Source organism: Salvelinus namaycush, chromosome 24 (assembly GCF_016432855.1).
Source record: "Salvelinus namaycush isolate Seneca chromosome 24, SaNama_1.0, whole genome shotgun sequence".
NCBI classification, from domain to species: domain Eukaryota; kingdom Metazoa; phylum Chordata; class Actinopteri; order Salmoniformes; family Salmonidae; genus Salvelinus; species Salvelinus namaycush.
Genome location: NC_052330.1, coordinates 12,123,311 through 12,139,166, shown reverse-complemented (window position 1 = coordinate 12,139,166; position 15,856 = coordinate 12,123,311). Strand labels below are relative to the sequence as shown.

Below are 15,856 nucleotides of genomic sequence, written 5' to 3'. Positions count from 1 at the left end.
CTCGGAGACCTCCACCTTCGTCCTGACAAAGGAGAGTGACCGACATTTGTCTCCCTGAGATAAGGTTCCTGGAAGCAGCCGAAGCACCCGGTGAGGTGTCTATCTCCCTCTACTATGGGCTTATGCAAATTAGACTCCAGGAACTCAAATACAATCCTGGTGGAGGAACAAGAGGGGTTGCTTCCTCCATTTCCTCCTATTTAAAACAATAAGGCTAAACAGGGAGATCTGAGCTGCCACTGTCTGTTGACAATGTAGAATGACCAGGCTGATTTGTGTGCCCGAAACACACACAAACACTTTCCAATGTGTCTGAGGAGAGCCTCTGTCATCCTTCAAACTCTCTGAGAAGAGTGGTCTTTCTCATCTTCCCTACCTTCAAGCAGCCATCATGGGCCAGTACAGACTGTCTTGTTTTTCTGAGCTGAAAAGGCTTTAACTCCAAACAATGGTGTTAGGTTGGCCAGCCCTGATATAAACAAGCCTAATTACAGCGGCTCAACCCAATATCTGTTATGCAGACGTTTTTTAATTACAAAAACACTAAATAATACAACCATGTTGGAGGGGGATGAGTTGACTGAAGCCTTTGGCAGCCTCCGAGCCGAGAAGCAAATAGATGACAGATTGCATTTTGGCTGAGTCAATCGTGCATGTCTTCTGAGTCATTTAATTTCATATGTTATCAAAACAGACAGTTTAGTCATGTCAGTGTGGCAGATGTTTTCAAGCAGATAGAAACGCTTCTCAGTATTTCATGGAGTAAGAGCGGGGTTTTCTGTAGTGAGGTGCAGAATGGATGTGGAGGGTGCATGTCAGCAGTCTCCAACACCTCGGCCCAGGCTGAGGTAGGTCCTGGTGCTGTGTGTGTCTGAGTGGTTGGGCAGAGCAAAGCGCGGGCGGGGTGGGGAGATGAGTTCTCATTGTAGTGGTAAATGATAAATGGTAAATGGTGCTAGGCCAGATACAAACACACTCCCTGCTCTGCCGCCCCCCTGTCCGCCTGCGGGACTGAAGCTGAGGCAGCAGAGCTCTGGACCCTGACACACACAGAGAATAGTCTGGACTGAGACACAGACACAGCCTAAGATATATACAGTTGAAGTCAGAAGTTTACATACACTAAGGTTGGAGTCATTAAAACTTGTTTTTCAACCACTCCACAAATTTCTTGTTAACAAACTATAGTTTTGGCAAGTCGGTTAGGACATCTACTTTGTGCATGACACAAGTAATTTTTCCAACAATTGTTTACAGACAGATTATTTCACTTATAATTCACTGTATCACAATTCCAGTGGGTCAGACGTTTACATACACTAAGTTGACTGTGCCTTTAAACAGCTTGGAAAATTCCAGAAAATGATGTCATGGCTTTAGAAGCTTCTGATAGGCTAACTGACATCATTTGAGTCAATTGGAGGTGTACCTGTATTTTTGTATGTATTTCAAGGCCTACCTTCAAACTCAGTGCCTCTTTGCTTGACATCATGGGAAAATCAAAAGAAATCAGCCAAGACCTCAGGAACAAAATTGTAGACCTCCACAAGTCTGGTTTATCCTTGGGAGCAATTTCCAAATGCCTGAAGGTAACACGTTCATCAAACAATAGTACGCAAGTATAAACACCATGGGACCACGCAGCCGTCATACCGCTCAGGAAGGCGACGCGTTCTGTCTCCTAGAGATGAACGTACTTTGGTACGAAAAGTGCAAATCAATCCCAGAACAACAGCTAAGGACCTTGTGAAGATGCTGGAGGAAACAGGTACAAAAGTATCTATATCCACAGTAAAACAAGTCCTATATCGACATAACCTGAAAGGCCGCTCAGCAAGGAAGAAGCCACTGCTCCAAAACCGCCATAAAAAAGCTAGACTGGTTTGCAACTACACATGGGGACAAAGATCGTACTTTTTGGAGAAATGTCCTCTGGTCTGATGAAACAAAAATAGAACTGTTTGGCCATAATGACCATCGTTATGTTTGGAGGAAAAAGGGGGAGGCTTGCAAGCCGAAGAACACCATACCAACCGTGAAGCACGGGGGTGGCAGCATCATGTTGTGGGTGTGCTTTGCTGCAGGACGGACTGGTGCACTTCACAAAATAAATGGCATCATGAGGTAGGAAAAATATGTGGAGATATTGAAGCAACATCTCAAGACATCATTCAGGAAGTTAAAGCTTGGTAGCAAATGGGTCTTCCAAATGGACAATGACCCCAAGCATACTTCCAAAGTTGTGGCAAAATGGCTTAAGGACAACAAAGTCAAGGTATTGGAGTGGCCATCACAAAGCCCTGACCTCAATCCAATAGACAATTTGTGGGCAGAACTGAACAAGTGTGTGCGAGCAAGGAGGCCTACAAACCTGACTCAGTTACACCAGCTCTGTCAGGAGGAATGGGCCAAAATTCACCCAACTTATTGTGGGAAGCTTGTGGAAGGCTACCTGAAACATTTGACCCAAGTTAAACAATTTATAGGCAAAGCTACCAAATACTAATTGAGTGTATGTAAACTTCTGACCCACTGGGAATGTGATGAAAGAGCTGAAAGCTGAAATAAATAATTATCTCTACTATTATTCTGATATTTCACATTCTTAAAATAAAGTGGTGATCCTAACTGACCTAAGACAGGACATTTTTACTAGGAGTAAGTGTCAGGAATTGTGAAAAATTGAGTTTAAATGTATTTGGCTAAGATGTATGTAAACTTCCGACTTCAACTGTATATATATATAGAGAGAGATATAGAGACACCTCCTGGGATACAGAGACGAGCCTGAGAGAGACACAGCTAGGCTTGGGTGATATACTGATATACACCGGGGTAGTCAAAATATGTTCAATAAGTTGGGATGCATGCTACACCACTGTTTTATAAATAGAAGTTAAGTATAACTATAAGAAATGTAAGATGTGTCAAATTAATTCAATCGAACTCAGGGCTCCAATTATGCATCTGGTTTGCTAACTTGCTAGCTAAGTGGCTAGATGTCAAGATCAAGATTCTTGGTTACTGCAGAGACATTCAACATCCCTGTTGCCTAATAAAAACTACAACAACAACAAAAATGTTATAGCGCCCGTTGTCTGCACTTCCGGTAATACAGTATACCTCAGTATGGTACAGAAACAGTATGACGGTATTGATACCACCCAACCCTAGACACAGCCTGGGATACAGAGTCCCAGCCTGGGATACAGAGTCCCAGCCTGGGATACAGAGCCACACAGCCTGGGATACAGAGCCACACAGCCTGGGATACAGAGCCACACAGCCTGGGATACAGAGCCACACAGCCTGGGATACAGAGCCACACAGCCTGGGATACAGAGCCACACAGCCTGGGATACAGAGCCACACAGCCTGGGATACAGAGCCACACAGCCTGGGATACAGAGACACACAGCCTGGGATACAGAGACACACAGCCTGGGATACAGAGACACACAGCCTGGGATACAGAGTCCCAGCCTGGAATACAGAGACACAGCTTGGGATACAGAGACACATCCTCCAGCCTGGGATACAGAGACACATCCTCCAGCCTGGGATACAGAGACACAGCCTGGGATACAGAGACACAGCCTGGGATACAGAGACACAGCTTGGGATACAGAGACACAGCTTGGGATACAGAGACACAGCTTGGGATACAGAGACACAGCCTGGGATACAGAGTCCCAGCTTGGGATACAGAGTCCCAGCTTGGGATTCAGAGTCCCAGCCTGGGATACAAAGACACAGCCTGGGATACAGAGACACAGCCTAGGATACAGAGACACATCCTCCAGCCTGGGATACAGAGACACAGCTTGGGATACAGAGACACAGCCTGGGATACAGAGACACATCCTCCAGCCTGGGATACAGAGACACATCCTCCAGCCTGGGATACAGAGACACAGCCTGGGATACAGAGACACAGCCTGGGATACAGAGACACAGCTTGGGATACAGAGACACAGCTTGGGATTCAGAGTCCCAGCCTGGGATACAAAGACACAGCCTGGGATACAAAGACACAGCCTGGGATACAAAGACACAGCCTGGGATACAAAGACACAGCCTGGGATACAGAGACACAGCCTGGGATACAGAGACACAGCCTGGGATACAGAGTCCCAGCCTGGGATACAGAGTCCCAGCCTGGGATACAGAGTCCCAGCCTGGGATACAGAGTCCCAGCCTGGGATACAAAGACACAGCCTGGGATACAGAGACACAGCCTGGGATACAGAGACACAGCCTGGGATACAAAGACACAGCCTGGGATACAGAGACACAGCCTGGGATACAGAGTCCCAGCCTGGGATACAGAAACACAGCCTGGGATACAGAGACACAGCCTGGGATACACAGACACAGCCTGGGATACAGAGTCCCAGCCTGGGATACAGAAACACAGCCTGGGATACAGAGACACAGCCTGGGATACACAGACACAGCCTGGGATACACAGACACAGCCTGGGATACAGAGTCCCATCCTGGGATACAGAGACACAGCCTGGGATACAGAGACCCATCCTCCAGCCTGGGATACAGAGACTGATAGCACTGGGCTCTCATATAGAGATGGGATGGAAAGAGAGGAAGACCTAGATCTGAGCAAAACACGGCCCTAAAAGCTGAGGGAGACTAGCGACAAGCACACATTACTGCTGTCAGACAGCAAGGAAATAGGAAAGGTTTTTGATGGGGCTGTTGTCAACCATTATAACCAATCTGTTTCCATGTGATTTCAAACCACTAGCCATCCATAATAACAGTCTTTCTGTTCTGTGTGTATGGCAGGCAGCTCTTGAGGATACTCAAAGCTACACCAGCACAGAGCTGTTTTCAACACTCGTGGGATTGCCTTGACAAGTGGCAGCCAAGCTGCAGAACCAAATCAGAGAAGCGAAGCCTGGAATTCATGCATGCAAATGACATGGAGGGGCTTGAAGGGAAGCGAGGCTGTTCTGCCCATTGTAATGACTCTCTCTCCCCCACTCTTTCTCTTTCTCTCCAGTGGTTCCAGCAGCAATTTGTGTCTGTGTAATTGATTAACACCTACTTGAAACCAGAGGTGGGACCAAGTCACTATTATTCAAGTCACAAGCAACTCTCAAGTCACAAGGTCCGAGGTTCAAGTCGAGTCTCAAGTAGAACGGGTCAAGGCTCGAGTCAAGTCCAAGTCGTGCATACTAAGAGCGAGTCAAGTCGAGTCACGCGTTTTCAAGTCAAGTCTCGTGCAACGATTTGTTCGACTACAAATCTTTGTCTATTTATTGAGGCTACCAGACAGACCATTATTTTATCTACAAGACATTTTGATAAGCCCATTGTAAAATAGCGGTCTTGTATCATCCGTAAGGGCGTGACATCAGCAGAAGGCAAGGCAGGTTGACGTGCTCAGAGCGTAGATTTATTTAGGTCTTGGTGATCCAATGGTGAAAGTGCCATATCACACAAAACATACAAGTAGACTTACCAAATATACACAGGCAATATCCCAAAAGAAATAGCATCTGTCTCTGGCTCCACCTGTCCTATCTGAACAGACACAGGTAGAGGGCAAGACTGTACAGCCTCCCCTTGAGAAACCAAATGGAACCTGTCTAACAGGAGCTCTTTCAGGACCAAACAATTACCCAATTGGCAATTACAACTAATAAACTGGTTCTACAATGTAAAAGGTCATTTCCCACATACGTCTTAATCAGACTTCATGACTATTAATGATATTTCAACACCCGTGCATACATGGAATAATCATTTTCGCTTATTCAACATTCTGACTCCGAAGCGTGGAACGCAGGCCACGTAGCCTATTTCTATGCGCACCGAGGCGCGCTCTCCTAATACGCACAACCAGTACGACAGAGACACATGGAACTCCGACATAACCCGGAAAATATGAATAAAGGAAACCATACATTGAATGAAATCAACAGATATTCTACCTCATGAGTCTTGTAAACGTGCACAATAAACATCGCTCCCAGAGGGTAAGAAGTGGTTGGTTAAATGAAAATGTATCGTTGGCCTATCAAACACGAAACGTCTACGTGTTGCAATAAACGGTACGGGGATGGAATGATGAAACGCTAGCAATTATTGTAGTATTAGATGTAATATAGATTTACCACATAGGACCTATGCATTCAAACGTGTGAAAGCAAGAGCAAACATTTCAACAGGAGTGAAAAAGCACTCTCCACCGGCGGGAATTTGGAGAGAGCAACTGAAGAGCCGTGCCTACAGTATGGTGCGTCTTCGCCTCAGTAATAATTCATTTGAAACAAATTCCAAATGCAAGCTTCATAAGTAAATTACCAATTTCAAGCAATTGGTACATACCAAAATACCAGTAGGCCTATGCAAGTAACTGTTGCCCATTGCTGATGAGCTTGAAAAGTACACAGTTCATGTGCTTGATCACCAAACAATTTTTGGAGCAGAATATTTATTTATTATGTCAATCCTCTCTCCCTATAATTTGACGTTTGCGCTGTACCCTATCCTATAACTGTACAGCAAATCAGCAATCTGTTCGCTAGAACACCACCCGACCTGTGTTGCTGGTCCAATCAGAGTGCCGAGTGTACGTTTCACTAGCCAATCTTTTGCAGGCTTTTTTTTGCAAGGGAGATGCTGTGGCTACTGTCTCTGGCTGCGTGGAGAGTAATCAAAGTAGACTCTGTGCCACAAAATGAGTGACACAACATTACAAAACCTGGCCAGATAATTTCAAGTCATCAGCCTCAAGTCAAAGTCGAGTCCCGAGTCTTGAGGCTCCAAGTCTAAGTAAAGTCTCAAGTTCTTTTCTTTTAAGTCGAGTCACAAGTCATCAAATTTGTGACTTGAGTCAGACTCGACCCAAGTCATGTGACTCGAGTCCACAAAATTGGTTTTGACTCTTTTCTAATAGGAGGGTATGGAGCAGGCCCGACTCAGAATAGACCTTTCTCTTATCCCCACAATTAGTGTCTAATCTTTGTTTCAACTGTTGTTCTTTAGTTTTTATTTATTTCACTAGGCAAGTCAGTTAAGAACAAATTCTTATTTACAATGATGGCCTACCAAAAGGCCTCCCGCGGGGATAGGACAAAACACACATCACGACAAGAGAGACAACACATGAGTCTTGCTGTTTTAGTCTTGCTGTTGGATCCGGTGTAACTTGTTCATTAGGGTGGTTGTAATGTCAATTGCAGAATCTATTACTGTAGCCAAATCATAGCAAAACATGGCTTGGAGGTGAAATGATCATAGATGCAGTGTACTGCTGTGTATGTTCAGCCCATCCCATTGCAGCAGTGTGTGTGTGTGTTGCGTAGGTACAGTGTTGTGTTACTGGAGGTTATGTGTGTGTGTGTGTAACTCACGGCCAGTAGCCGGCTCTTCTCCTTCTCGGCAGTAGTCTGTGTGTTCTCCAGGGTGGTCCGGTGTTTTTTCGACAGCTCTTCCAGCGCCCGGGTCTGTGACTCTTTGAAGTGGGCGGCGTCGTCCTCGTATTTGGCATGCATGTTCACCATCTCTTTCTCATACACCTGCTTCTCCTCCCGTAGAGTCTGATGGAACAACAGACACAGAGACAACACCATGACTGTCAGCCCTATGTGTTTATCTAAGACGCTTGATTCTAGTTGAATTAAAACCAGCTGTGAGCAGAATGCTAAGCTCATTACGATCTTATTTACATTCCCTTGGTAATTTGAGTGAGCATCTATTTGAGTCAGTCACACACAGGTAACACATGAACGGCTGTTCCGCTTTTCAGTCTCGCTTCTGTCGGTGTGTTGTGGCAAAAAGGTGACAGCCTAAAGATGCTTCATATCCACTCAGAGAGAGAGAGAGAGAGAAACCTTGACAAAGTACAGGCTCAGTGAGCACAGCCTTGCCATTGAGAAGGGTAGACACAGGAAAACCTGGCTCCCTGTAGAGGAAAGGCTGTGCAACCACTGCACAATAGCAGAACCTGAGACGGAGCTGCATTTCCTGACAAAATGTCAAAAATATAAAACAATTAGAGAGTGTCATTTCCCCAAATTTGAAACTCTTATTCAAGGTTTCAAAGACCTCTCTGATGAGGATAGGCTACCCGTCCTGTTGGGGGAGGACGCAGAGAGCTGTGGGTTGGCAGCGCACTACATTGCTGCCTGCCATAAGTTGAGGGACAGTGTCTGACAGACCAATCAACCTGCACATGTACTCTACTGTATGTTTATTGTTATTGTTGAATGTATGGTTATTTTGACCCTTGGTTATTGTTGTTACTGTTGTCCCGTTGACCATTTTGATTCTCATTTTTATATTGTAAATAAGCTTTGGCAATATGTACATTGTTACGTCATGCCAATAAAGCAAATTGAATTGAATTGAATAGAGAGAGAGAGAGAGAGAGAGAGAGAGAGAGAGAGAGAGAGAGAGAGAGAGAGAGAGAGAGAGAGAGAGAGAGAGAGAGAGAGAGAGAGAGAGAGAGAGAGAGAGAGAGAGAGAGAGAGAGAGAGAGAGAGAGAGAGAGAGAGAGAGAGAGAGAGAGAGAGAGAGAGAGCTCAGAATGCCAGCAGCCCAGTGGATCTGAAAAATGTACTCACACCTCCGTTCCCATCAAGTTGTCATAGTAACACCTAACTCAAGGCTATGGTAATGTGAAACAGGACAGCGATTTCCTGGGAACTGGAGAGGTGAGAACATCGCTCTCAGTTTTTCAGGCTACAGCATTGCAGTGAAAGTGACTGGGGGGAATTGTCATTAAGACACACCAATGTCAACATCACACTCTCCCTGTCTTGAGAGCATATTACATATTCAGAACGGCATATGGTGAGAGATTCAACTGTGCATTTTACCATAATGAAAATGCAGAATGGGATATAAATCTTGCTTGACATTTACAGGGGAACTACAGTTTGTCTTCTGAGCTACGGTTCGTAAATAATGTGACCTTTTTGGACGTTCTTTTTAAAAGGTTGTTCAAATTTGACTCGCTCAGCAGCATTTTGTGTGTTCAGAGGCAATGCAAATTTCAGGGATCTGTAACTCCTGAGAGCAAGGGGGGACTTTCCAAGGAGCAAGCTAATTCTTAGTCGTAAAATATTTTTGGGTTGTTGTGTACTCTGACATCAATAATTTAAGTTAAATGCTATTTTACAACCAGAAAGCATGGCTTAGAGCAAAATGGTGACTATATTGGAAGAAATGGCTAATAGCTGAGATATAATGAAGCAAACTGTGATGCAAAATTGATGTCTATTTATACCAAAAACGTAGTCTTTGCTAAATCAAAGTACTCAGCTAAACGTTAACAAAAGCGCAATTTTTTTGTCTAGTAACTTCTCTTTCCAAGATGTTGAGTTTTGTGAATTAAACATGGAGGAGTGGATTTAGGCACTGCAACAGCTATTTCCTTATTGGAAGAGCTGGTGCAGAAAAACAGTCTGTCCTCAAACAACTCAAGGATCCAGAGAGGCAGATATATAGTTTCCACCACCACACTGAAGTCTCACCTTCTCCAGGGATAGAATCTGTTGCCTCTGCCTGTCGTCTAGTGCGTGGGTCTTGTTCTGGAGGGCCCCGCGTTCCTCCTCTAGACGGATCACCTTGTCCTTCAGACGAGACTTCTCAGACTCCAGGTCCCGGATGGCTGCCTCGTGGGTCATCTGAGTGGCCTGCAGGCTGCCAATGTGACCTGGCAAGGAGGGAGATGGAGAGAGAGAGAGAATGAGAAACAGTCCAGCCAGACATTGTTATTATACAGGACAAAAATATAGACTCAACATGCAACAATTTCAAAGATTTCACTGAGTTACAGTTCATATGAGTCAAATTAAATGAATTTATTAGGCCCTAATATATGGATTTCACATGACTGGGAATATAGATATGCATCTGTTGGTCACAGATACCTTTAAAAAAAAATGGGCCTCACAATGGATCTCGTCACGGTAATTTTGTGCATTCAAATTGCCATCGATAAAATGTAATTGTGTTCGTTGTTCGTAGCTTATACCTGCCCATACCATAACTCCACTGCCACCATGGGGCACTCTGTTCCCAATGGTGACATCAGCAAACCGCTCGCCCACACAACGCCATACACATGGTCTGCGGTTGTGAGGCAGGTTGGATGTCCTGCCAAATTCTCAAAACAACATCGGAGGCAGCTTATGGTAGAGAAATGAACATTCAATTCTCTGGTCACAGCTCTGGTGGACATTTCTGCAGTCAGTATGCCAATTGCACGTCTGTGGCATTGTGTTGTGTGACAAAACTGCACATTTTAGAGTGGCCTTTTATTGTCCCCAACTGTTTAATCAGATTCTTGATATATCACACCTGTCAGGTAGAAGGTTACCTGGGAAAAGGAGAAATGCTCACTAACAGCACAACAGGGATGCAAACATAGCCCAATCTCCTGTCAACAGGTATGCTAGCTGGAGCTGGAGCTGGAGCTACCTACTTCCAGAGTGAATAAAACACCTCTGTGGGTTCTCGTTTATTCTGCCATCCATGGGCAATGTATCATACCAGTAGAAGAAAGAGAGCCGCATGACAGATAATAATTATTGTGAATAGACAGACGGAAGCCTACATAGGTTTCCTGTGCACCTGTTTAATTCCAGAGGGGCATAAAACCAAAGATACTTTTTTTATTTTCTGAAAAGAACAGATGCAAGCTTGTGCAAAGGCTGCACATTTTTATTTTACTTATTTAATTATATTATTTTATATTTATATTATGTTTATATATATATATATATATATATATTTGTACATTTTCGTGATATCCAAATCAAATCAAATCAAATGTTATTAGACACATGCGCCGAATACAACAGGTGTACAGTGAAATGCTTACTTACGAGCCCCTAACCAACAATGCAGTTAAAAAAAATACAGATAGAATAAGAAATAAAAGCAACAAGTAATTAAAGAGCAGCAGTAAAATAACAATAGCGAGACTAAAAGAGGGGGGGAGGTGCAATGCAAATAGTCTGGGTAGTCATTTGATTAGGTGTTCAGGAGTCTTATGTCTTGGGGTAGAAGCTGTTTAGAAGCCTCTTGGACCCAGACTTGGCGCTCCGGTCCTGCTTGCCGTGCGGTAGTAGAGAGAACAGTCTATGACTTGGGTGGCTGGAGTCTTTGACAATTTTCAGGGCCTTCCTCTGACACCGACTGGTATAGAGGTCCTGGATGGCAGGAAGCTTGGCCCCAGTGATGTACTGGGCTGTATGCACTACCCTCTGTAGTGCCTTGCGGTCGGAGGCCGAGCAGTTGCCATACCAGGCAGTGATGCAACCAGTCAGGAGGCTCTCGATGGTGCAGCAGTAGAACCTTTTGAGGATCTGAGGACCCATGCCAAATCTTTTCAGTCTCCTGAGGGGAAATAGGTTTTGTCATTGCCCTCTTCATGACTGTCTTGGTTTGCTTGGACCATGTTAGTCTGTTGGTGATGTGGACACCAAGGAACTTGAAGCTCTCAACCTACTCCACTGCAGACCCGTCGATGAGAATGGGGGCGTGCTCGGTCCTCTTTTTCCTGTAGTCCACAATAATCTCCTTTGTCTTGATCACGTTGAGGGAGAGGTTGTTGTCCTGGCACCACACAGCCAGGCCTCTGATTTCCTCCCTATAGGCTGTCTCGTCGTTGTCGGTGATCAGGCCTACCACTGTTGTGTTATTGGCAAACTTAATGATGGTGTTGGAATCGTGCCTGGCCATGCAGTCATGAGTGAACAGGGAGTACAGGAGGGGACTGAGCACGCACCCCTGAGTTGAGGATCAGCGTGGCAGATGTGTTGTTATCTACCCTTACCACCTGGGGGCGGCCCGTCAGGAAGTCCAGGATCCAGTTGCAGAGGGAGGTGTTTAGTCCCAGGGTCCTTAGCTTATTGATGAGCTTTGAGGGCACTATGGTGTTGAACGCTGAGCTGTAGTCAATGAATAGCATTCTCACATATGTGTTCCTTTTGTCCAGGTGAGAAAGGGCAGTGTGGAGTGCAATAGAGATTGCATCATCTGTGGATCTGTTGGGGCGGTATGCAAATTGGAGTGGGTCTAGGGTTCCTGGGATAATGGTGTTGTTGTGAGCCATGACCAGCCTTTCGAAGCACTTCGTGGCTACAGACGTGAGTGCTACGGGTCAGTAGACGTTTAGGCAGGTTACCTTAGTGTTCTTGGGCACAGGCACTATGGTGGTCTGCTTAAAACATGTTGGTATTACAGACTCGGACAGGGAGAGGTTGAAAATGTCAGTGAAGACACTTGCCAGTTGGTCAGTGCATGCTTGCAGTACACATCCTGGTAATCCGTCTGGCCTGGTGGCCTTGTGAATGTTGACCTGTTTAAAGGTCTTACTCACATCGGCTGCGGAGAGCGTGATCGCACAGTCTTCCAGAACAGCTGGTGCTCTCATGCATGTTTCAGTGTTATTTGCCTCGAAGCGAGCATAGAAGTAGTTTAGCTCGTCTGGTAGGCTCGTAGCACTGGGCAGCTCTCGGCTGTGCTTCCCTTTGTAGTCTGTAATGGTTTGCAAGACCCGCCACATCCAACGAGCGTCAGAGCCGGTGTAGTACGATTCAATCTTAGTCCTGTATTGAAACTTTGCCTGTTTGATGGTTCGTCGGAGGGCATAGCGGGATTTCTTATAAGCTTCCAGGTTAGAGTCTCGCTCCTTGAAAGTGGCAGCTCTAGCCTTGAGCTCAGTGCGGATGTTGCCTGTAATCCACGGCTTCTGGTTGGGGTATGTACGTACGGTCACTGTGGGGACGACGTCGTCGATGCACTTATTGATGAAGCCAATGACTGATGTGGTGTACTCCTCAATGCCCATGGAGGAATCCCGGAACATATTCCAGTCTGTGCTAGCAAAACAGTCCTGTAGCTTAGCATTTGCTTCATCTGACCACTTTTATATTGATCTAGTCACTGGTGCTTCCTGCTTTCATTTTTGCCTCTAAGCAGGAATCAGGAGGATAAAATTATGGTCAGATTTGCCAAATGGAGGGCGAGGGAGAGCTTTGTATGCATCTCTGTGTGTGGAGTAAAGGTGGTCCAGAGTTTTTTTCCCCCTCTTGTTGCACATTTAACATGCTGATAGAAATTTAGTAAAACGGATTTAAGTTTCCCTGCATTAAAGTCCCCAGCTACTAGGAGCGCCGCCTCTGGGTTAACGTTTTCTTGTTTGCTTACGGCAGAATACAGCTCATTCAATGCTGTCTTAGTGCCAGCCTCTGACTGTGGTGGTACGTAAACAGCTACGAAATAGTTTATCATGAGATACTCTACCTCAGGCGAGCAATTGCTCGAGACTTCCTTAGATATCGTGCAGCAGCTGTTATTTACAAAAATACATAGTACACATAGTTACAGTCTTGTACCATCGCTGCAACTCCCGCACTGTTTCTTGACAGCTCGCTTAACCCGGAAGCCAGCCACACCAATGTGTCGGAGGAAACACCATACTGTACACCTGGTGACCGTGTCAGCGTGCATGCGCCCGGCCCACCACAGGAGTCGCTAGAGCGCGATGGGACAAGGACATCCCGGCCCGGCCAAACCCTCTCCTAACCCGGACGACGCTGGGCAAACTTGCGCCGCCTCATGGGTCTCCCGGTCGCGGCCGGCTGTGACACAGCCCGGGATCGAACCCGGATCTGTAGTGCCATAGACCGCTGCGCCACTCGGGAGGCAAAGGCTGGTCAATTTGAACCAACATTATTTCACATTATTTCATGACTTGCTGAGATACTGATACTTCAATATTGGTGGGAATCATGTAGGACCAAGAGTGCAGTAGGCCACTATTCACTTGTGTTTTTCAGGTAGTGTAACAGAGAGATGATGAAGGAGGAGAAGAGGATGCATAGTCTGTCATTAGGAGGAGGAAAAGAAAAGAGGAAGAGGAGGGAGAAAGTGCAGTACGGTGTAAACTGCCAATAACAGAGGGAGGAGGGGGTAAAGAGAGACGAGGGGAAGAGAAGGAGAGTGCAGCGTTTACCGCTAGGTTAAGAACCTTAATAGAGAGGAGGTGGGGAGGAGGGTGGCATGCTAACTCACTGGCTTTGAGGAGGATCTCTGTGGCCTGCTGCTGCACACGATCTCTGGTGGCCTCCAGCTCGCACTCGGCTTCCTTCTGTCGGATCTCCACGATCTCGGCATCCTGCGTCACCTCGTCCAGCTGTTTGCTCAAGTCCTGGAGCACAGACACAGAGCACAGGTTAGCCTACACTACCGAGGCACAGACAGACCACACCTACTGTAGCACAGGGCCAACTCACTGTGTTCATTCACTCTCCCTAAACAATGAAACAGTATATATGACTCACTCACTCATACTCTCTAATTATCACTTAACAGTCTCTCTTTCTTTCTCCTTCTCTCTTATCACCATCACTCTCTTTTTTCACTCTCTGTAGAGATGTAGAGAGAATAACCACTTTTCATTCTTAATTGGACAGCGTTTACAGCATAGTGCATGTTGTCTACTGCTCTCAAGGACTGTTACTTATGAAATAATACATTGGATTGGCCATGAAATAGGCACTTAGCTTTACATTTCCCATGGGAATAAACTCATTTGCAAGTGGTGTTCTAATAAATATCTTGACTCGTTTGGTGGATTTTTAAAACAAATCTGAAAAATCTGTATGGAGGAGTTGATGTCCTTTAAATTAATAGATTAAGGGACTACATTTCCTCAAGCAAGAATCTATTTCACTAACGGAATATCTGGGTGTTAACCACAGAAGTCTTGCCCAAAATCTATTTGATGATAAGATGGAGTATTTTAAGAGACAAATGTAGACTACTTTTACAGCCCGGCTTTCTTTCTCCAAATTGTCTGCCATTCACTAGGCCTAAATTACGTCTGCATTCTTTGTAGAGGGACACAACATGTAGCTACAGTAAAATAAACATCTGGAAGTGAGTGAAACAGGGGATGCAATTTGATTGTCTAGTATGGTGTGATTTCCTATTCTGATTGGTCCGTAGGGTGTGATTTCCCTGATGAGCAGGTGCAGGTGTGTGTAATGAGCTGTTTAGGGAGAGAGGACATGCTTTAATCGCTCTCTCAGTTTGTTTTGTTTCTCTTAATGAAAAATCCAATTGTGGTGGCATGGCTGATATCATCGTGTCACACCTGCCTTCCTGGTAAGCAGTAGGCACCCATCTCATACTAAACTGACTGGATGGGCTCCTGGGAGCTATCCATATAACACAGTCTGATAAATTAGCTAGCTAACAAAGACCCACCAATACATGTTACGGGGACTAGGTCTTTGGTTTACTGAAAGGGAATATCTTTAATAACCAGTATTATTAAATTACAATTAAATCATACTGGGATTTTCAGGATTATCACTCAGGTAATTGCCCCAAAAAAGGAAACACTTCCTGAATGAATTAAGCAATTCAAATCCCATCATGCTTAGGGTCAAGTATAGAAAGTTGCCCATTATTTTGGCTACCATGGCTAGAAGAGATCTCAGTGACTTTGAAAGAGGGGTTTCAAAGGAGCAAAGGTGTGTGTCTCAGTCAACAGAGCTCAACTTAACTGAACACTTATAGGACATTCTGGTGTGGCGCCTGAGATAGCGTTTTCCACCACCATCAAGAAAACACCAAATGATGGAATTTCTTGTGGAAGAATGGAGTCGAATCCCTCCAACAGAGTTCCAGACACTTGTAGAACCTATGCCAAGGCGCATTGAAGCTGTTCTGGCGGCTTGTGGTGGCCCAACGCCCTATAACGACACTATGTTGGCGGTTCCTTTATTTTGGCAGTTACCTGTATTAAATGCTTTCTGGGCTAAACGAAAGATTACCGTAATAATACAACATCAACGCTAGCTACA

At 45.2% G+C, this 15,856-nt stretch overlaps 1 protein-coding gene across 1 annotated transcript in view; it reads right to left on the bottom strand.

The window, feature by feature from the left end:
• Positions 1-15,856, bottom strand: part of LOC120019492 (protein FAM184A-like) — a 159,273-nt gene that overhangs the window by 47,755 nt on the left and 95,662 nt on the right. The window contains exons 3-5 of the mRNA XM_038962792.1: positions 14,058-14,193; positions 9,506-9,687; positions 7,382-7,567 (exon numbers count right to left, since the gene is read on the bottom strand). Of these exons, the coding sequence (XP_038818720.1) occupies positions 7,382-7,567; positions 9,506-9,687; positions 14,058-14,193 (504 nt within the window). The remainder of the gene's footprint in view (positions 1-7,381; positions 7,568-9,505; positions 9,688-14,057; positions 14,194-15,856) is intronic.